The sequence below is a fragment of the Juglans microcarpa x Juglans regia genome, chromosome 7D (assembly GCF_004785595.1).
Source record: "Juglans microcarpa x Juglans regia isolate MS1-56 chromosome 7D, Jm3101_v1.0, whole genome shotgun sequence".
Taxonomy (NCBI): domain Eukaryota; kingdom Viridiplantae; phylum Streptophyta; class Magnoliopsida; order Fagales; family Juglandaceae; genus Juglans; species Juglans microcarpa x Juglans regia.
The window spans coordinates 3,410,872-3,432,109 of NC_054606.1; the positions used below are offsets into that span (position 1 = coordinate 3,410,872).

The 21,238-nt window shown below is 35.5% G+C and overlaps 2 protein-coding genes across 3 annotated transcripts; one reads left to right on the top strand and one right to left on the bottom strand.

Moving 5' to 3' along the window:
* The first annotated feature begins 674 nt into the window (after positions 1 to 674).
* Positions 675 to 2,624, top strand: LOC121238632 (iron-sulfur assembly protein IscA-like 3, mitochondrial). Its single transcript, XM_041135591.1, has 3 exons — positions 675 to 940; positions 1,312 to 1,429; positions 2,181 to 2,624. Exons 1-3 carry the CDS (start codon positions 742 to 744, stop codon positions 2,284 to 2,286), a joined length of 423 nt encoding a protein of 140 aa, XP_040991525.1. The 5' UTR covers positions 675 to 741; the 3' UTR covers positions 2,287 to 2,624.
* A 4,750-nt stretch (positions 2,625 to 7,374) lies between these two features.
* Positions 7,375 to 20,669, bottom strand: LOC121238633. 2 transcript variants are annotated; one of them, XM_041135592.1, is made up of 16 exons: positions 20,542 to 20,669; positions 19,178 to 19,670; positions 18,644 to 18,878; positions 17,460 to 17,737; positions 16,130 to 16,294; positions 15,240 to 16,001; positions 15,018 to 15,109; positions 13,719 to 13,781; positions 13,526 to 13,614; positions 13,349 to 13,414; positions 12,128 to 12,781; positions 11,712 to 11,786; positions 10,530 to 10,600; positions 10,341 to 10,398; positions 8,513 to 8,747; positions 7,375 to 8,251 (listed from the first exon to the last, which is right to left on the bottom strand). In XM_041135592.1, exons 2-16 carry the CDS (start codon positions 19,570 to 19,572, stop codon positions 7,569 to 7,571), a joined length of 3,921 nt encoding a protein of 1,306 aa, XP_040991526.1. In that variant the 5' UTR covers positions 19,573 to 19,670; positions 20,542 to 20,669; the 3' UTR covers positions 7,375 to 7,568. The 2 variants fall into 2 exon arrangements, with proteins under 2 accessions (XP_040991526.1, XP_040991527.1); XM_041135593.1 differs by having other exon boundaries at positions 19,178 to 19,511; positions 20,542 to 20,649.
* Positions 20,670 to 21,238: the final 569 nt, after the last annotated feature.

Genomic DNA, 21,238 nt, shown 5'->3' on the forward strand with positions numbered 1-21,238 from the left:
ATTTTATTAATTGATGTACTTTATTAATAAAAAAAATTAAATATAAATATACGAGAAATGTCTCACTTGCAAAACAATTTTATAAATATAAATTTATAAATTGACCTAATTTGATATTATATATTAGATTGTAAAGTTCTATTTACTATAAAATAGATTTGAGTCATTTGAAGTATTATATTAAGTTACGTTAATTTATAAGTTTATTTTATAATTTTTTTATGAATTTAGCATTACTCTAAATATATAATCTATAATTTTCATTTAAACTTGCTTGACGTGTTCTCAAAGTTTTATGTCTTTATTTTTTTTAAAAAAATTCTATACACCATACTACCATTTTATTTTTATTTCACTAAATATGACGTGACACATTTATCACTATTAAATGATTATTTATTACATATTTTTTTATAATTTAATGATAATAAATATATCACATATCATTTAATATAATCAAAATAAGATGAGAGTGCGATGTGTAACATCACTTTTTTTTTTTTTAACTACAAAAAATGGTTAAGTGTCCATTTTTATTATCAAAAATTATCTTTTTACGTGTTCAAAATCAATTACGGATCTAACTGATCATTATTGAGCGTCCACCACGCTCGTAGCTGGCGCGTGACTGGAAATCTCTTCGGAAGAGCACTATTAAATTCTTAATAGGCAAAAGATGTCAATTGGCACAAAAAAAAAGGAAAAAACGGAGAAGTAGAAGAAGACGAGAGAAGCGCAAAAATGGCAGCATCTTCATCTTCTTTATTGGCGAGATCGGCCAAGAAGGCCGGGCCGGCGCTCCGGCGCCAAGTCCTAGCCTTGACGGACACCGCCGCTGCTAGAATCAGGCAGCTGCTAGAGCATCGGCAGCGCACTTTCCTTCGTCTCGGCGTCAAGGCTCGCGGCTGCAACGGCTTATCCTACACCCTCAATTACGCAGGTCGTCCTTCTCTATCCTAAACCCTCAATTTACTCGTTTTCACCTCCCCAAATGTGTGAATTTGTAATTCATAAAATCCTTTCGACTGAAGTTCTATTCAGGTTCTAGTTGAAGCGTAATTTTTTTTCCTCTTTTTTGAATTTCAATTTCCCTTAGAAAATTCAATTGAGTTCTACGCAAGTTCTTTGTTATTGGTTGAACTATGAATTACGGCACGTAAAGATTTAGGAAGAAAGCTACAGCGGTTTTGTAGATTCGAACTTTCTGTTTTCTATCTTTCATGTGATATATATTTCTTTTGAAGCATTTGAGAGATGCAATCCTTTGCGTAATATGACAGCTATTGACCTTTGGTGGATTTGTGTGTTCAGACGAGAAGGGGAAGTTCGATGAGTTGGTTGATGACAAGGGTGTGAAGATACTGATTGATCCAAAGGCACTGATGCATGTAATAGGAACCAAGATGGATTTCGTAGATGACAAACTCAGGTACGGAGAGCATTCGACACGGTTGTTCAAATTCTATGGTAGTCCATACAGAACGCAAACCGAGATATGCGTACGTATTAGTAATGAACACATCTGATTTAGCATCCGCTTTTTCCTTGAGCTGGTGTTGCATTCTTATTAATTACAATGTTCTAGATTTTATTTTTTCCCCATATTAAGGAAAAATAAACATTACATTAAGAACACTGCGATCTTGTTTTGAGCACCGCATTATATGGACGGACTAATTGTTCTTTGAATCATGAGTTATGGTACATTAGAATAGGTAATTTTATCAGTTTCCTATCTTATGGCCATAGAGAAGGTGGGAAAAAAACGTGTTGATTCATCATTTGGTTTTTCTAATGATGATTATAATTTGGGATTCCTCACTTATAATGTTCTAAGATGTATTTCCACGAACAAAAGAACCAAAGTTCAACGTGTTGAGGTTTTGTTGATTAGAAAAACTCTCCTCTCTTCTCTAAGCGGCTGAAGTTCTTTCCAGCATGCATGTGAATGAACAAAACGAATTAGTTGTCAGCCCTTGAATTAAAAGTAGTGTCAAGCTGCACTTGGGAACTGAAAAACTTATGGCTGCCGGATAAATTTTTGGGACCTGTTCACGATTTTTTGGTTATTTATTTATTTATTTATTTCCCATAGCCAAAGTTTGTTCCTTTCCTGACTATTCTCTGTGTAGCCTCCTTGTTCTTTAACTACTGTTTGTGGTTTCTCTTTTTTGATACAGATCTGAATTCATATTCATTAATCCAAACTCTAAAGGACAGTGTGGTTGTGGAGAGTCTTTCATGACAACAAGTAGTGCAGAAGCTGCTAAGCGAGGAGGCAGCTAAAAGATTTTTACCTTTAGGAAATATGTTGTATATTGCAAATCTGAAAATATAGAGATTACCAACAAAGCGTCGTTTGAAAGAAGAAAGGATCTCTGAGTGTACCAGAGAGAGACAGTGATGCCAAACCAGAGCTTGTATAGTCTTTTTACTGCAGAATTCCTCCATGTCAAGTTTGAATTCAGTAATAAGAACATCTTGAATGTACAAAGTTACACACTTTGTTCACAAGAGAGATGAGGATACTTTTCACTAAGTTTGTGCTTGCCTGTGGATATGTTAATTCAGTCTTGCAGAGGACCTTCGTAGGCATATGATGGATGATCTCTTATTTTTCTTCATTGAAGTTGTTGCTGAAAACGTTTTTCTTTTTATCTTTTTCACGTTTCTTTGTCTTTTCTCTCTTGGAGGCCGAAAGTTGTGAATACTTGCAATATAACGGGGCAAGTGCCATTATTTTGAATTAACATTTATATGAATACCCGCTGCTTTCAATACTTTTCTACAGAAATTTGGAGTTGTTTGGATGTGAGTTGAAGCTGAAATTCTTTGGACGTATCCAACATTTTATTTCTATAAAAAGTGTACCTGGGCATGGATGAAGAAGTGAGATGAGATGAGATAATTTTAGTGTTATTAGAATGTTATTTTTAAATATTATTATTGTTTTGAAATTTGAAAATGTCGAATTATTTATTATATTATATGTGAATTTGGATAAATTGTAATGATGAGATAAAATCATTTATCTATGCAAACGACCCTTAATGTACGTTTGGATGGATGAACTTGGGAGAGAGGATTCGGATTTTTGTTTGGTACATAAACTAAAGATGAGATTTGGATTTAAATCAAATCCAAGCAGGATTTTAATCATCAAAATCCTGTATTTCAATTTCTATTTATTGAAAAGGAATTTCAAATCATTCTAACAAATATGTTACAATGAATTCAAATTCTTTCCTTTCTAAAATTCATCCAAAAAAAAAGTTTTAAAATCAAGAGATCTGAAATTACGACAATTTTTTTTTTTTTTTGTTTATATAAAATGAAAGTTTAAATTTAAATTCGTTTATCCAAACGTAACCCTAGGAAATTTACGAGGATTTGAAAAATTGAAACTCAAAAGGACTCTCTTTCTTAATACTTATCCTTTTGTCGAGATACAATTAATTGTATTTTTATATGCACAGATGCAAATTCATGCTGTGTCTGTAATAACGCATGGCAATACAAATATACCCATTTTATTTATACACTAAATTATCTACGGAAGTAGAATCCCAAAAACAAAGTACAAAGAAAAAAACAAATTGACAAAACAAAAACAGAGAGAGAGAGAGAGAGAGAGAGAGAGCAAGCTGATCTAATTTATTGAAGAAGCAAAATTTCACCTAATGAGACCACCAATCTTCTGATGCTTCTACCAAAATAATCCTATCCAGAACAAAAAAGATATTTACAACCGTAAATTGTGTAATCGTCATGTAATCGCTTTGAAAAAAATAAATAAAACGAGTTTTGCTATGTACAATCAAGTTTGCGTACCAATCTAGAGACCACCAATCTTCTGGTGGTTCTACCAGAATAATCCTATCCAGAACAGAAAAGATATTTGCAACCGTAAATTGTGCAACCGTTACGTAATTGCTTTGAAAAAAGTGAATAAAACGAGTTTTGCTATGCACAATCAAGTTTGCGTACTAATCTGCATACTAATGTTGTTGGCTTCATATTTTAAATTCAAATTAGCATTATTTTCAATAAAATCTACTTTCTGGCCAATCATATTAAATGGATACGCATATTAGTGCACAAAATCGCTTACAATTAGATTTTTCCGAATAAAACACGGGACCCACATGAAAAAATTTTATTTTTTAATAATGGACCCCACTAATTTTTCAAAACGATTACGCGGCGTTTATGTACTTCACGGTTGTATGTAAAATTATTCTATCCAGAAATGTTGAAAGATTGCTGTTGTTGCTCCTCCCTTACAACAACAATGGCCATTTGCATGGTTTCCAAAAGTTTTGCCACCTTAAGAATGCCATCTCCCATATCTTTATACCCCATAGTTCCACTCCATTGGCCTGTTCTCCCTAACCGGCTAGCTTCATCTTGCTGGGGCTTGTACTTCTGAGCCTTCACCAACTTCATCATTGTTCACGACAACCTATTTTTCTCACAACCTTTTTAAGTCTCCAGCATTTGGAAAAATAGACGCAACATGTTTATGGGTGCCGGTGGATGTGTAAGAGAATAACAGCATTGGTTTGGATAACAAATTACCCACCGAAAAAAGCTATGAAACTGTCTTCGTTTCCCTTTCGTCCGAGATGAGAGGGGATTGGCATCTTTGTTATGGCAGTGTTGTTTAGCTTTACAGCGTATGCGCCAGAAAAACAAATGGCTTCACGCAAATTAAGCAACACATTGATTTTAGAGCCTAAGTGCAGGTATATATCGTGTATCGTTTTAAAAGCCTCCACCGTTATGATCATCGAAAATCTGTCTATGATCTCAAAAAAGCTCTTCTCCTATTACTGATCCCAAAAAAAGAAAAGCAGAAGTTCATCCTCTAACCATAATCAATTGAATGCCTCTAATTTGTCCATCTTTCCAAGTGTACTAATTATCATATATCAAATGACTTTTTCCAAGATTTCCAGGGCCTGCATTGAATGATCCCTTCTCTTACATTCAACTGAACCACCTTTCTCTTCTCTTAGACTCAGGAGTCTCAACCAAGAACAAGAACTGTTTTATTTTTTTTTATAACCGAGGGTGTCCGGATCAGCTTACGCGCACCTCGACTAATCCCACAGGATCTTGAAGTTAATGACCAGGTAAACCTCCAATGGCTCCAAAGGGACTCGAACTAATGACCATTGGGGAGCAAAACCAAAAACAAGAACTACGATAGAAAAATAATAAGAGTTACTGTTGTTACCAAATGCAGAATTCAATAAATTAGGCACCATTTAAACTTTTAGAGGATATCAAGGCGATGACCCATGGTGAAGACAGGTGACTGGTAACACAGGCAGTAGTAACCAGCAATAGCATCAAGACCCTTACCCCGGCGGCAGTCTTTTGTAACAAGGAATTTGTATTTCCATGTGCAGAACCTCAACTGACAACCTGAAACACTAGCTTGAAATTTGAATTCTCGTTTTATGAAAACTATAACTTTCCCAAACCACATATATAATCATAAAACTAAAATTTGCCCAGAACACATATATAATCCTAGGACCAAGACAGCCGGTCATGCCTCAACCGCTCTCTAGTTGGTATGACCAGAATAAATAGACTTACAACCCACATATCTGCAACTAGAGCCACAACTGATGCTAGTCCTGTGACTTGTATAGATATTGCCAAAACCAACAGACAAGAGTGAGGACATATACAGCAACAGATAATACAAAGTAATTCGTAGAGAATTCACCAGTAAAAGAAAAATCGTAGAGAATTCCTCCTATAGCTTTAGAGTCAATCAGAACCAAAATATGAACTCGCCAAGCTTAAATGATTTGTGCTCCTTTCTCTAATTTTATGCATCCCCAGTACTAGATTATTCTGCCCTCATAAGAGCTCTCCAAAACAATGTCATGCCCGTTAAGAAGCAAATATTCTGCTGAAAAGAAAAAATGTTCTCATATATAGTTCACAGGGTGTATCTTTTTCTATCTCTAGAACTTTTTTTAAAAGTAATAAGAGATTTTATTGGACACGAATGTATAGGTGAAGCCCATGTACATAGAAAATATACAAAAGAAAACACCTAAATACATTCTAGAATACGGAAAGTGACATCAGAAAATCATGAACGGAAGTTCCGATATTCCCTAAAGCTGAAAACCAAAACAGCAAGGAATGTATAAAAAAGTTCCAGATTTGTTCTAGAGAACGCGCTATGTCATTAAAGCACCGCTCATTCATTTCCATCCAGATACACCAGATGATGGTGAATACCATCAGCATATCTCGTGCTTTATCAACCACACATCTAAAAACCCAAACATTTAAACTTCGACAATCAAATAAAGAAATAAAAGAACACAGGAGGAAAGAAAGAAAAAAGCAATCAACAAGATAATAATAAATTCATTGATATTGAACTGCAAAGATGCGTTGCCTGTGTCACGGTAAAGACAAATTTCTATTTCTGGTTCAGATCTTACTGCGTGGCTATGCAGCAAAGGCACAAAAATATTATGAAATAAACTCAGGAAAGTCCAACTTGGTGAGCACTAGAGCACAGGACAAGACAAAAGACAAGCATATCCAAGAAAGCCAACCAACAATTAGATTAATAAAAAGAAAGAATGAAACTAATGGAAAAGAAAAAAGACAACAATGATGTGGACAATTACTACAAAATATGAAATAAATAAATAAATAATAATAATAATAAACATACCTCGAGAGATTCCCTTTCTGAACCACAAGTTTCAGTTTAAAAAGGGATTAAACAGTGAAGCAAATATCCAGTCTCCGAGATCAAAGCATCCCTAAAAAGGATCCCAGAAGGGATGCAACTCAATTGTAACAAAAATTTTGTTCAGACCCACAAGACACTCAGAACAACATGCTGGAGATATGAATTCTGGCAAGAATATAATATAGGGACTAAATCCATATTCGCAGCATATTTTTCTTAAGAAAAATACGGCAAACTTAAGTTTCTCCCTTAGGTACCAGTTAGTGCCTATCAAGCATAAGAAGTATTAATAAGTAAAGTACTACAAAATTGGTAACAAAATTTTACAGCTTGTATTGAAAGAAAAAAATTACAACTTGCTAAATTGCAATTTAGTTTTCGGAAAAGCAATTAAATTGCTCACCTAATAAAGGAACAACGTAACTATAATGAGGGCACATCCCATACAAAGTGCCATACGAAGGCCTTTAAAGTACTTGAAATTTTAAGTGTGAAGTTTTCACTTGCACACAGATTCCAATAAGCATCACAAAGTAAAATGTGATGCAGTGAAGAAAGCATAAAGGAAAGATAAAACAGAAGGCAATGAAAGGTAAACGTAAGTTGCAAAACTGCTAAGAGTTGAGATATTATACGTATCAGGTAAACAGTTAAAAGATTTTTCCTTTTTCATTAACTAATTTCTTTCAATGAGTGTACAAAAAGAATGGCCTTAATTACAAGTGCTAATAGCTAGAGGCATAACTTATATTAGCAGGTTTTCCCCAGCAACAGCACTATCATTCGTATCTAAATAGTTGTATAATCCTTGGGAATATACAGTGTACTGTCTTCATAGAAGCACCTCTGAGAGGTCATCCATAGGTATGTCAAGGCCCGCTGAATAATGGTCTTGCAAACCGTCATCATCAAAGTTCAACAAAGTACTTAGATCCTCGGGCCCACAAAAGTCATTGGCTACATGAAGTTCTATGTTGTCTAGTTCATTCAACCGCAAATTTGTATCATTTCGCGGTTCCTTGATCTCTTTAGATGAATCCTGAGGAATGTCACCACCAGACATCAACCTTGTGTCTCCTTTTGCACTGCTGCCATTGGCTACATGAGTTGTTTCTGTAAACTTGTTAACAAATCCATCCCCAGAAGGTTGTAGTCGAGTTCCCTTCAGCTTGGGCTTTGTTTTCATTTTACGCTCTCCCTTAAAGTTACCCATTGATGCATAACTGACTTTTGCAACAGAATTTCTGCCAGCCATGTCTTTGTCCCTTTCTCTCTCGCTTCTCTTTCCTTTTGTTCCACCCACTTGGTTATTACCAAGGGTTGATCTGGCTCTTGAGGAGTCAGTGCCACCAACATCATCAAGCAGCACCTCCTTCTTCTTCCCTCGGTTAAATATGGGTCCAGTTTTAGCAAAATCCTGGTCAGACGGGTAATTAAGATTTCCAACATCAAATGAACTGCTGCCGGTTTTATCATTATGAAGATCATGCCGCTCAGCTCTATTAGGGAAGGAACCTGTAGCGACAGAAAACCCATTTAAGTGTGTCAAGCTAGAGCAGGAAACTTATTAAAGATACTAAAAAGACCTGGAGTCATTTAAAACATAAGCCCGCATCAAGAGGGGTGGTGAGTTTATATCTAATATGGTCACCAACCAAATGCCTCCAGTCTTATGTGTGGCAAAATAGGATGACCATGGGTCCATACTAGACAAAAAAGTAAATATTCCTTGAAATCAGAAACACGCTGACACACGTGCGAGCGTGCATCACAAACCTGATATCCCAAGCTCTAGTTGAAAGTTTTGAGTCTCAGGAGGAAATTTTATAGTAGCATCGCAGTGGGGAGGGGCAGCAAAAATGAGATCTTGAAGTGCAGGCTCAGTGAAGCAACTTTTTCCTGCATCTTCATATGTCCGACATCTAGAAAGGGTCCTCTTCATAAAACCCAAGGCAACTTGCTTTGAAACCCTAGTGACGCCACATTTTGAAGCACTACTTCCTCGTGTAGCCTGTCAATATTAGCCAAAGGTGAATTTATGATATACAGTAATGCATTGTTCATAATTAGATTTTCCAGAAGGCATATTCTAAGGAACTTTTGAACTGGAATAACATTGCTTATAGCCAAGTATTATTAGAAGCTTAAGTTTAAAAGGAAACTCACCCACCCCACTCAATGCCCAAAAATGAAACGAAATATAAATGTGTGAAATAAAAACCTTTTTTTTGTTATCATTAATATTAAAAAATATTAATAACTAGGTGTAATCATAAGCAATGTTTTCATATCTTTATATCAATAAAATTTCTTATTACTTATCAAAAATAAATAAATAACTAGGTGTAATCACATGTATATTTCCTGTGTACTTGGGTTATGCCTATTCTATATCAATAAAATATCTTATTACTTATAAAAAAATATTAAAAAATAGGGTTAACTTAAAGTACTCTATCATTGCCCCACTCAACATCATCCATGCATAAACTCATGGATTATATGGTGCTTTGGCACCACCTTAATGAGTAGGAATGCATTCCACTCGCATTCTGCATTCTGGTGTTGCTTCAGAGCAGCAACCATTTGCTGCGTTTATTTTATTCATAAACAACCCTTCCTAAATGTCAATAGAGGTTTTATCCACCTAATGAAGGCAAAGGAGGAAAGATTGTTACTCTTATCCAAATCCAATTTAGTACACCTCATCAAAACTCCACCTTCCACGAATTCCTTGGAAAGATACTAGGCCCACTAATCCATGACTCCTTCTCCCAACGAAAAAAAAAGTCTAGAGGGTAACAAATGCTAAGGAAAGAAAAACATACGCTATTTGCTCCTAGCCTCAAGATAGTTTCCATCGAAATAGTTACTTCTCACTATAGAATTATTCAAACTAAAACAGTTTAAATCCACAACCATTTGGTAGCGTGGAAGTTGTCAATGAGGGGATTTGTTTTTTCACATTTGCTGACATGGGTACTTCATTAACGAAAAAAATAAAAAACTAAAAAGTTTATAGGTCGATCACAAAGATCATACGAAAAAGTTACATGTGAGATCATTTGCTTGCACAGTGCATTCTAGTAGAAGAGCACTCAGAAAATATTCTTGCTTCCCATACCATTATCAATATCTAACTTTCTATCAAGGTAATAAAAAAATAATCAAAATTACTTTTATGAGAATATCCATGCTTGATTTGCCGGTTTTCTGTTAGAACATTGAGGGGTTTAGTGGAATGCCGTATCCACTTGCTTGACATGGAGCATTAGGTTAAGCAGAACAACAGGGCATTCAAAGGAAAGAAGGAATCTGTGGGAGTTATCAAAATGGCTTTCTCAATGCTTCTTTTATTGCGTCTTTGCAGCATTAGGATCTTTCTAAAAGTGTCTAAGCTTGAGAATTTAGTGTGCATATCTTCAGTTTTTCTATTACGTTTCCCTTTATTATTTTTTATGGGCAGCACTCATATACACGCTACATACTTGAAGAAGTCTGCCTGGAGGGATGGTATCAAGAATAAAAAAGCATACGTAGGTAGCTTTCAATTTTCGAGGAATAATAACCAAACCAACAAAAACACACAACAAAAAATTATTACCAGCTGCTTTTTGTAGGCCAGCTCAACTAGTCTGTCCATTGCAACCTGTTCAAGGCCCCTGAAAATAAACCAGAAAATACCATCTTTCAACAGAAACGAAGAATTTTTTTTTACAGGTGCAACAATAGCTGCCCATACTGAAATAAGTCTGATATCCAAAGTACATTCAAATTACTGAAAGAGTCCTACCGTTCATCCATTTTCCTGTCTTCCTCAACTGCTTTAATAATTTTGTTCACATGAACCTTCTTTTTCTCAACCTGCAGAACATGGCCCAAAAAAATTCAGAAAACTGCTAAATAAAATCCCAAGAATATAACTGATCAAACAAAATTGCAGGATCTCTCATGGGCGGAAATCTTTGTGCTATATTTGGTCATCAGACAAATTAAGATCATTTTCTAAAAGGGAGAAGAGAGCAAATTAGATAGTGAGAAGTTGTAGGGACGTAAGAGAGGACACCAGAAGACCACATGTTTTGGGTTTTAAAGAACGTCTTTTGGCTTTTAGAAATTTTAGGAGCTAAACTATTGAGTTTTGAAGAAAGTTTATAGATGCCAAAATTTTGGTTTTAGAAAAAATTGAATGTTTTCAATTTTTTTATAAGTAATGAGAAGACTATCATTAAAAATTTTTCAAATTTTAACACCACAACAAATACCTTTTTTTTTTTTTATAACATCCCAACAATACCAGAAGAATAATGTTTACATCACTTTAATCATCATGAATCAAACAAGAAATTGAACATTAGAACAAGTGCAGCCCCACAACTTTTTTCAGCTATAACTATCTATAACTATTAATTAAATTGATAAGTCAATCAAGAAGAGAACAAAGCAATAAGATAAGAAACCAAAAGTGTTATGTGCGCATATTCCAAATTTCGTCTCAAAGAATTTTTAAACAAAAACCACAACCAAGATTTTAGTTATACTTTTTTTCCTCTTTTTTTTTTTTTTTTTTGGGGGGGGGGGGGGTGGTGTGGAACTTGCCAAAACCATCAAAATTCAAAAGCATTGTACATACTCCATTGATGATTACAGGAGCATAATCTCTCTAAGAAAATGCTAAAAGTTGCAGTTAGCTATTTAGCTTAGAAATGACTAGTTCCTCAAGTTAAGACACAACAATGCTTTTTCTGCTTTGCACTGACATTATTAACCTAGTTTTTCAAAGCCAGTGGGAGCTCCCTTACTCTCTGCCACTGCAATTAATAATCGTGTCATCTCAAACCAAGCCACAATTAGGGGCAGGAATATTTCTTTAATACTTTTCTTCAACTTTTAAAATACAATAAAATTTGGAAGTCACAACATGAAAATTTCAAATATTAGAGAGATCCAAAAAGAGTAATGTTTAGGAAGTAACCTTTTGGCAAAGTTTCTTTTGTAGTTCAACTATCTCTTGATCAATTGCTTCATCCTCTCCATCTGCCAGGGCAGGCTGTGACAAGACACCCATATGAGGGATTGAAAATATAAATGGCTTGTTTAATTTTTTTTTTTTTTAAATATCCATGCATGCATACACACACAAGGACGCCATTAAAAAATGTAACCCCACACTTCACTTGTCAAAAATAACTCCACACTTCTAACGTAAAGCTCACATGGAAACATTTAACAGTTTGATGCCCCTAACAAGAACGTAATTAAGAGAAGCGATATACATCCAAACACAAAAGAAAACAAAAAGGGCTTAAGGAACTAAAAGAAAAATCTCTTCCGAATGATTGGAAAAATTCAAGATTGCTATGCCAGTACTTGTGTAAATTAAATGCTCACCACTTTCTCCGGATATAGGCCAATACTCTGCAGCTCTAGCAACAGTTTATCTTCCAGACACATTTGATCATATGGGCAGTCAACGGAGAAAATCCCAGAAGTGTTTGTGTATTCAGCTAGTTGCCCATCAACACCATATTCAGAAAATGAAGGGAACGTCCCCTTATTTGAATGCATAAATCCAGGATTTTCTTGGAACAGATCCTCACTAGATAATTTGTTGTGGATGCTTGTATCCCTGATGAAGTTGGTCCTCCCATTACAAGAAAATTTGTTGATGGCACATTGCTTCTGAATTTGAAGACCCAAAAAGGACTCAGATTTGGATTCAGTCCTCATCCGGTTTGTGTTATCAACATCAATAGGGAGACAAGTCTCATTAGAAAAATCATCTCTATTATATTGGAAGGACATATCCCTTCCTTCATTCCTCTCTTCAAATTCTTCAGTTTCATCTTCCGCAATCAGAGCTGATAATACTTTCTGATAGAATGGAGTAGCTTCTGTTTTCATTTCCACATCAAATTTTTCAAAAGTATCAATGTCCCGATCTTGATTATCCAAATCGCCAGATGCAAGTTTCTCTTCCAGGCTTCTCTCTCTTTGTCCAGAATCAAGAGCTCGAGACCAACAATTCTTTCCAGGCACCTCGCTCTGAGATAACAAGATAAATTTAGAACTACTACATGAATAAGCATAAACTTTCTTAGAAATAAGAATACTTGTGCTCCAAAGGTGTTTTGCATCATATTTTAAGGGCTAATGGCGATGAAGTATAAAATGTCCAAGAGGTTAGTATATACGGATAGACAAGCGAAGATAGTGAAATGGAGAAATGATTCAATTGGAATATGACAGACAATCAAGGCGACTCAGCATGGATAGAACAGTTTTTTTTTTTTCAAATACAAATGGCATGGATCGAACAGTAAGATGAAATTAATCTCATGCGGTTAGAAATCATAGAAGATGTTTGTCAACAAAAACTAACGATGGACAACAAGATAACCAATCACATGGCTCATTTTATATGTGCTTGTAAAGAACCACAAGGGATCCAAATTCAACCAAATGATCTACAATGCCAATTTAAATCAAAGGTAGGCTAAGGGGGATTTTTCTTTTTAGGGCAAGCCCTTGGGGGCGTTAGATGGGCATGAATGTGTCCTTAACTATTATTAAAAGATGATAAAAACAAGTAAATATGCTCTTAGGCATTACCAGAACATTTTTGCCATGGCCGGGCAACCGAAACATGCTTTCACTATTCTCCTGAGTAGATTTCAGCTGAACCAATAACAACAGACAACAGAAAGTATACATGAGGAACCATTCAAAACTGACTACATCATATGACTCAAGTATGAGATCTTTCTAGCTCTGCTTTCAGGTTATCACCTGCTGTTTCAAGTAGGATGCATCCAATAAGCTGACACAACCAAAAATTGGTTCCATTTTCTTCCAGAATGAACTTGAGCAGGCAAGATCTGCAAAGTAAGCAGCATTATTCTAAATAAAAATGCTCATATACAAGAAGATATATATTGAGGTACATCTTTCAACTGAAAAAAAAAAAAAAACAAATACATACAGCTGGCATTGCATGCAAAATTGGCAGCTTTTGAAAGTTCTTCATGATCGTCATCCGATTCACCTGGAAGGTCATAAATAACATTTTACCATGGCAACAAAAGGTCAGTTATGAAAGCATTCTCTCTTGCGCCCTCTTAGCCAGGGCTCCCTATTGTATCTACTGGGCTAGGCCTATTCTTTGAGCAAGTTTTTTTACTTATTAAAAAAAAAAAGTTATGAAAGCATTCCGTCTCTTATTTCATTCCTTTATTTTATAATTCAACAGCGAATCACAGCAAATGAGAACTACAACGTTCCCCTGTCATGGTTATTAAAGCTGGGGAGACAGTGGATCATCTTCTGCTACATTGTGAGATAGCTAAACCCGTGTGGAGTGAAGTGTTCAGTCGTATAGGGTTAAACTAGGTGATGCCTGCTACAGTGGTGGAATTATTGGCTAGTTGGGTGATACCGGGGGGAGTTCCACAAATCAAAGCTATGTGGAAGATGGTTCCTAGTTGCATTATGTGGTGTATTTGGCAAGAGCGTAATGAGCGGACATTCGAAGATAAGGAGCAAACCTTAGAGGAGCTTCGTGCTTTATTTTTCCGCACCTTAATTCTTTGGGCTATAGCTGTAGATTTTAATGGCCTAAATGTACATGATTTTCTTGCTTCTTTTATAGCTACTTAGATAGGTCTTACCTCTAGTATATCTTCTTGTGTATTTGGGCTTTGCCTATTATTATTAATACTATCGTTTACCTATCAAAAAAAAAAAAAAACTGGAGTACCCAAGTCCAACCAGTAAAACTTTGAAACAAGTATACTTCCAATTTTATATATATCCCGTTAAAAGCTGGCATAAATGTTTCAAAATGCAATTTTTTTGTAGGCATGCTGCATGGGAACTTAACCTTCATGTGCTTTCAAGAAAATAACAAGATGTGGCCAGCCACTGGGGCAGGTGGCTGTTTTAGCCATCCCTGTAATTTTATTTTATTTTTAATCAGTAAACAAGATTTTTTTTTTATAGGTATCGGTAAACAAGATTTTAGCCATCCCTGTAAAAAAAAATATGTCCCTGTTCTTTTACTTCAGCTATTATTGCCACATATACTCACCATTTTTTGGGTTAAATATTCATTTATCATTTTATTCAAATCAAAATATAAAAGCACATATGACTAAATCTGAAAAGCTATAATATGATAAAGAAAACTGTGGATAATTAGTAGGAATATAAAACATAGATAAATGCTTAGTCCAACCTCCACAAACAAAAAATCATACTAAAATGGATTACTTTGAGAGCTTACCAGCCAAATCCAAGGGACTGCTGATTGATGTGTGTCCAAGACGATTGAAGGCCTTGCGATCTGACAGTTTCTTTTGAGGACGCCCTGACTTACTGAAAAATGTATATACACAAATTGAATATATAACAATAATGATTTTTTTTTTTTGTTTTAAAGGAGGGAGGGAGAGAGAGAGAGAGAGAGAGAGACTTCCATTCAACAGCACAGAAAATTTTTTTATACCTTCCATTCTTTTCAGAAGCAAGCCTCATACTTCTGGGTGGCTTTGCTGGTGTGTCCAATTTCTCGCCCATTGGTGAAATGCTAACCCTAGAAACTAATGATCCCCTGCCACTCCTTCCTTGTCTATGCACACCATCACCAGTTTTTTCTTTATTGATTACTTTATTCTTCTTTGTAAATGATACAGAAGGAACAGCATTCTGAACAGAGTTAACCCCTCTTTCATCTGCTACAAAACTTCCTGATCCTTTACCCTTCAATCTGCTTTCAAGATTTTCACCAGCACCAGATTCTTCACTTTCAGATAATCTGGCTGGAGATGAGACATGTTCATGTTTCACTCTAAAATGTTTGTCATTTCTGGCAAGAAGTGACCCGTTGGTTCCAATAGAAGTTTCCCTAGCACCTAGGTCAGAAGGTGAGCACCCTTCTGACGACATCTTCACCACATCATGGGTCGACACAGGAGACACCAGATTTGCTCTTCGGGTACGAGAGATTTTTTGTGGTCTTTGACCGACCCATTGAGCCATGGAAGGAGATCCTGAGGGCAAAGGACGCTTGCGATTATTAGACCCACCCGTAGAATGAAATTTATTTATGCTTGGAGGACGCTCAGAGACTTCAAGTGCCCCAGAAGTGCAAGGAAGATTAGGAGATGAGCTTCCTGACATTGCAGGGCCAGATCGTGGTGCTAGTGGAACCTTCCCCTTTGATAATGAATTAGGGCTGACTATAGCATTATCCTCACAAGAACTTAACCTAAACACAATTATGATAAATAAAACCTTGGAGTGAGTTCAGATAAAATAATCAAACAAAGCTTCAAACTACTTGTCAAGACAGGTACCAAGTAATAGAAAGATTGACACTAAGCAGTGTACACATACTTGTTTCCCTTTGCTATCCTTCGCTCCTTACTCAATGCAGACGTTAAATCCCTTGAAGGAAAGACTCTTTCAGATTCATTCTTGGAAGTCGCACGGCTGTTTGAACCAACAGGAAGGGTTGTACCATCTTTGTTAATGCCACTACAACCATTAGATGATCCCATTCTGCAAGATATGAAGTTTCAGAAGATTTATATAATTTTTTCCAGAATGCATGAAAATTATACTAATATTTTCAAGTCCATACATGAAAACAGAATACATGACCCTAATGAAGAATGGAACTGAAGTTTTTTTGAGGCAAAAAGATTTAAACCTATCATTATATTTCTGATACAATAGCACTAGTATAACTGACAGTATCAAACTTTATTGAAGTATACACTTACAAACACGTAGTGCAACTGTATCAAAAGAAAAGGAAACCACTACAGCCATAATGATAACAATGATTTGACACATTGATGAATTTAGTTGTCTAAAGCAAGAAATTCAGCATAAACATTATACACTATCAAAAGTAATTTAGGACAATTAATCTGGTTCATTTAATTGAGTTTCCTCATACTTTGTTCTCTACAAATAAAAAGTGGAGAGTTTGATTGGCTAAAATGATAAACTTGATATGCAACATTTTCCAGAATAAATCCTGTCTAAAAACAATACAAGACTAGATGAAATATAGTTCAGGTTGCCTCTCACTTGCTCTACAATTTTATCCATATGAGTTCTTTTTTAAGATTCGCTATTAATCCACCACAGGGAAGTTGTTTAAATATCATGCATGATCAGGTTCTTTGCATATTTAATCCTTGCATTCTTTTTTAAAATGTTGGTATTATCTACAAGACTAAACGGTACAGGTTAAGCATACCAACATTAGGGATGTAAACTCACTTTTTTGATAGGTAATCAAGAATTTTATTCATAAGAAAAGGAGGCATAGCCCAAGTCACAGAATGTATACATGAGAAGTACCTAACTAGGGCTTACAATCGGGGATGTAAGCTCACTTTAATGGCACTCAAATTCATTGAAGTTGCCAAACTGCAGGTAGTGTGGAACATAAACCTTAAAACATACAATGCGAGATGGGTAGGGAGGGAGGGAACTGTCTTAGCAACATGTTGTGCACCTTGATTTGGGAATCACAAACAAAGGTTTAGTTTTATGTAGGAATATTCTTTTCTCCCAGAAATCTGGTAGAATCATATAATAGAAATTATATCATTCTTCTCAAATCCCATTGCCATTCATAAACAATAATCAATACCTCATAAGCAAATTAGAAACTGAAGACATCATGACGCCAAAAAAGAAACACACATACCTAAAATCATGGACATCAGAAGACCGCAAAACACTCTCATTTTTAAACTTATGATGCAAAACTTGTTTTGGCTTTGCGTCACCATCTATGGGTCTGGTAGAGACAGCACCCACGGAACGCTTCCTTTTCATTTTCCGGTCCCACGTTTCTGTTCCAACAGGCAGTCGACGGATCTTTTCCTCAACAATGTCAGAACCTTCAACAACATCTATAATCAAATCTCTATCTTTTCCCATGAGCAGAGGTTGCCTCGAAGAGAAATTAGTTCGACCTTCAGCCTGAAGTATTTACAGGAAGAAAATGAGAACTCATGGTAGTCAATGAGATATTAAAGATATGTTGCAAAAAAGTTCCAAAATAAATCCACAGTTCGCGTTACAAAGGGATTTGAAACAATTACTGTACTTAGTATTGCATTTTGTAATATATTTATTGATCTTAAAAGGTCAAAGGTATTATTGAAAATGGGAAAAATTACAAATCATGTATGATTTTGCAGATCTAATTGAAGTTTAGATGAAAGGTTGTTTCCTTGAAAGAAGATTTAATGGAATCTCATGCTAATTTCCTTTCTTAATCTTTCTTCATTGTCAACCTGACAGGGTACCATACATCAGATTCTATAGCGCTGTGTTTGCCCTTTGGCTTGCAAGTGTTAGATGACCCCCTCCTGTCCCATCATCTCCTCCCTCATTTTCTAAAAAAGTAACATTTCTTCCCCGCTGTCCCTTACTTCTATTTTTTGAAATAGTCTTTTACTAGATGATGCAGTTTTATTAGAAGTGCATAGAGGGGCTACCCAAGTACACAAAAAATATACAGAAGTTTATAACCAACTAGCAAAATGAAGAAAATGATCAAAAATCTACTCTGAGCATCCATCCAAACACTTATAGCCTTTGTGTGTGATCAGAGCAACACCAAAGCACCAGAATCCATCACAAATATGTCATTAAGCATGATAGGGCAAGAGTAGTCCTAGGATAAGAAACACTTAATAGCACAGAATGACAAGTATAAGAAAATTTGCACGCGAACACACAAGTAAAACATGTCCTAAAAATTAAGGAATAACACGAAAGGAAACAATTGTTTATTAACAAATATTTTTTTCAAAAAATGGGACAATAAATTCTATAGGTTGAAAATAGAGAACAAATCTCAAGATATTTTAGTATACAAACCCGTATCTCCGCAACAGATGAGCGGACTCGCTTATTTAGACCAACATTTTTTGGTTTGTCCTCCAATCTTTGAGCCAATAGGTATCGCTCAGCTTGAGTTCCCATCTTCACAAAGTTTGAACCCACTGATCTTTCATTTGATAGCATATCACTCCGTTGTTGTTTCTTTGAGTTTAAAGCTTCACCATACTTATTCAGCTTATGAATGGAATCAGCAAACTTTTTCGCCCTACCCCTGAGAAAAAATTGTGGTATCTTCAGTAGAGAATGATTATTCAAATTCCATCATCATTACATTCTAGGTTCTGCCAATCACACCAAGTTCAATTTATCCACTACAAAGCACCTACAGCATGATATATGTGGCATACGTGTCCAAGATAAATACGACCAAAAAATTATGAACTGCGAGTAACTTCAAGTATCTTATTCAAAGTAGTTTAGAACCTGGTAATATGTATGGAATTATACGAAAGTACAAAAACATCATGAGAAAAATTTTATTTTGGAACAAAAAAAAAAAACTTGAACTACCTGGCCTTGATAGAAGCATCTCGCACAGTTGTTTTAAATCGTTTTAGTTCCTCTATAGCTACTGGAGGTAGAGGCTTTGAATGGGAAGTTCCAAAAGAATTATCTTCCACAGAGCACCCGAATGAGCTCCCCAATACCCGAGAATAAATTTGATCCCCCATTTTAACAGGATCCAACATTAAACAATCAGATAACTGGGGCAAATCCCCAGTTGATGTAGGACTCCCCCGGGAGCTGGAACCAAAAACACGACTCTCCCCGCCATCACGGAAGCTTCCAGACCTATCCAGACTAACACTGCTATAACTCCCCCTCTGACCATTTAAAAAGCTCCCTGTTAAAGAAAATTCCTCAGAACTAGCCGAACACGACTCAAACCTCACATTTCTGGCCATTACCCAGATTCAATTGAAACAACTCAAATTGAGAGAGAGCTTCCCTCAACAACACAATCCAGTGATTTGAGAAAACTAGAGCAGTGACCTAATGCAACCTGTTCGAGAACAAGTCAGCAATAAAGAAATAAGCACCAGTATAAATTCAAACCGCATGAACTATATTTCTTTTATTTTGATCGGTAAAAAAAATTTTATTGAGCATAAAATAGACAAAGGCCCGAGTATACAGGACACCTATGCACGCTAGCTAGTTTAGTGATTCAAGGAACTATAATTAGTCTGGAACCCACTGTTCACTCGAGTTTTTAAATTGAACCTGAAAATTTAGCATCATCTAGCAAAAAAAAAACTATCAATTGGGGTAAAATTTTTATAGAATGAAGCATTAATATGGCGCCCGTGAGGAAAAAATCAATTTTCTAACTAACTAAACCCGTCAGGCAGCTGAACTCAAAATTAAAATAAATAAATAAACTTCAAATGTAGTTCCCACCCCCACCAAAAAAACATCCAGTTCAACTCAGCGAAAACATAGGTAAGTACAGTCAAGTAAAAGTTTACATTTTCTAGTGACATTCCGAATTCAAAAATACAAATCGGAATTGTATTATCTATTTCTTTCATACATTCTAATCAAAACAAGACGAAGCAATCTTGAAACTATAACCCGCAAAAAAGGCCAGAAATCCAAGACTTTGTACATAAACACAGAAATTCAAATATTTTTTAATAACAGAAGCCTAGAACTCGTATAAATTCAGCAGAAGTAGAGCTTCGGAGATTGAAGAATTCAACGGACACCAAAGTCAGCAAGCTTTGAAACCCTAACTCGAGCGAAAAATTCTAGGGTTTCTCCACAAAAAAAAAAAAAAAAAAAAAAACTCCAATTGCACCACAAAAATTAAAGAAAATGGAAAAATTCTAGAGCGCGAAGTTAAAGATAATCGAAACACGACGTCGACGTACCGGCATTGACCGATCGAACTGGACATCAAATTGTAGAAAAGACGAGCAAGCAAAAGAGGCTGGTTCGGTTCGTTTTGGGCTCGAGGGCTGTCGTATTGGAGATTCTCGTCGAAACAGAAATTTTGAGGGTCCCGCAGAGATATATGTAGAGCTTGGGGAGGACATCCAGCTAAATCAGGGCCGTTAATCAGGTTTTCAACATCTAGGATCTGCGAAGATAGGGCCTACAAGAGACGTACAAATTTACAATCCCTACAATGCCGACCAGTTGCCAAATAAGAACAAGCCACGTCAAGCAAACTCTCCTAACCCTAGCCTGAAACGGCGTCGTACGTAGGCACCTCCAAAGCACCTGTGAATTGTAGGGATGTGTTTCGTGAATTTTGAACAAATATACTATTCGTCGTTTTTTTCATTATAATTTATAATTATATGAATAAATAATAAAATTTTAATAATAAATAAAAAATTTCTAGTGTTGAATGCATGTGTGCTCAAATAAAAATAGAATTAAAAAATCATTTGAATATAACTTTTTTATTTTAATTTTATAAAACTTGTTTTGGTTTTTATATTTTTTTAACTTTTTAATGAAACATAGATAAATGATTAAATGAAAACTTAAAGAAGTTTGGATTGGATTTGAAATTTTTTTTTTTTTTAAATCTTAAAACAATTAGTTAACCAAAGATTGATT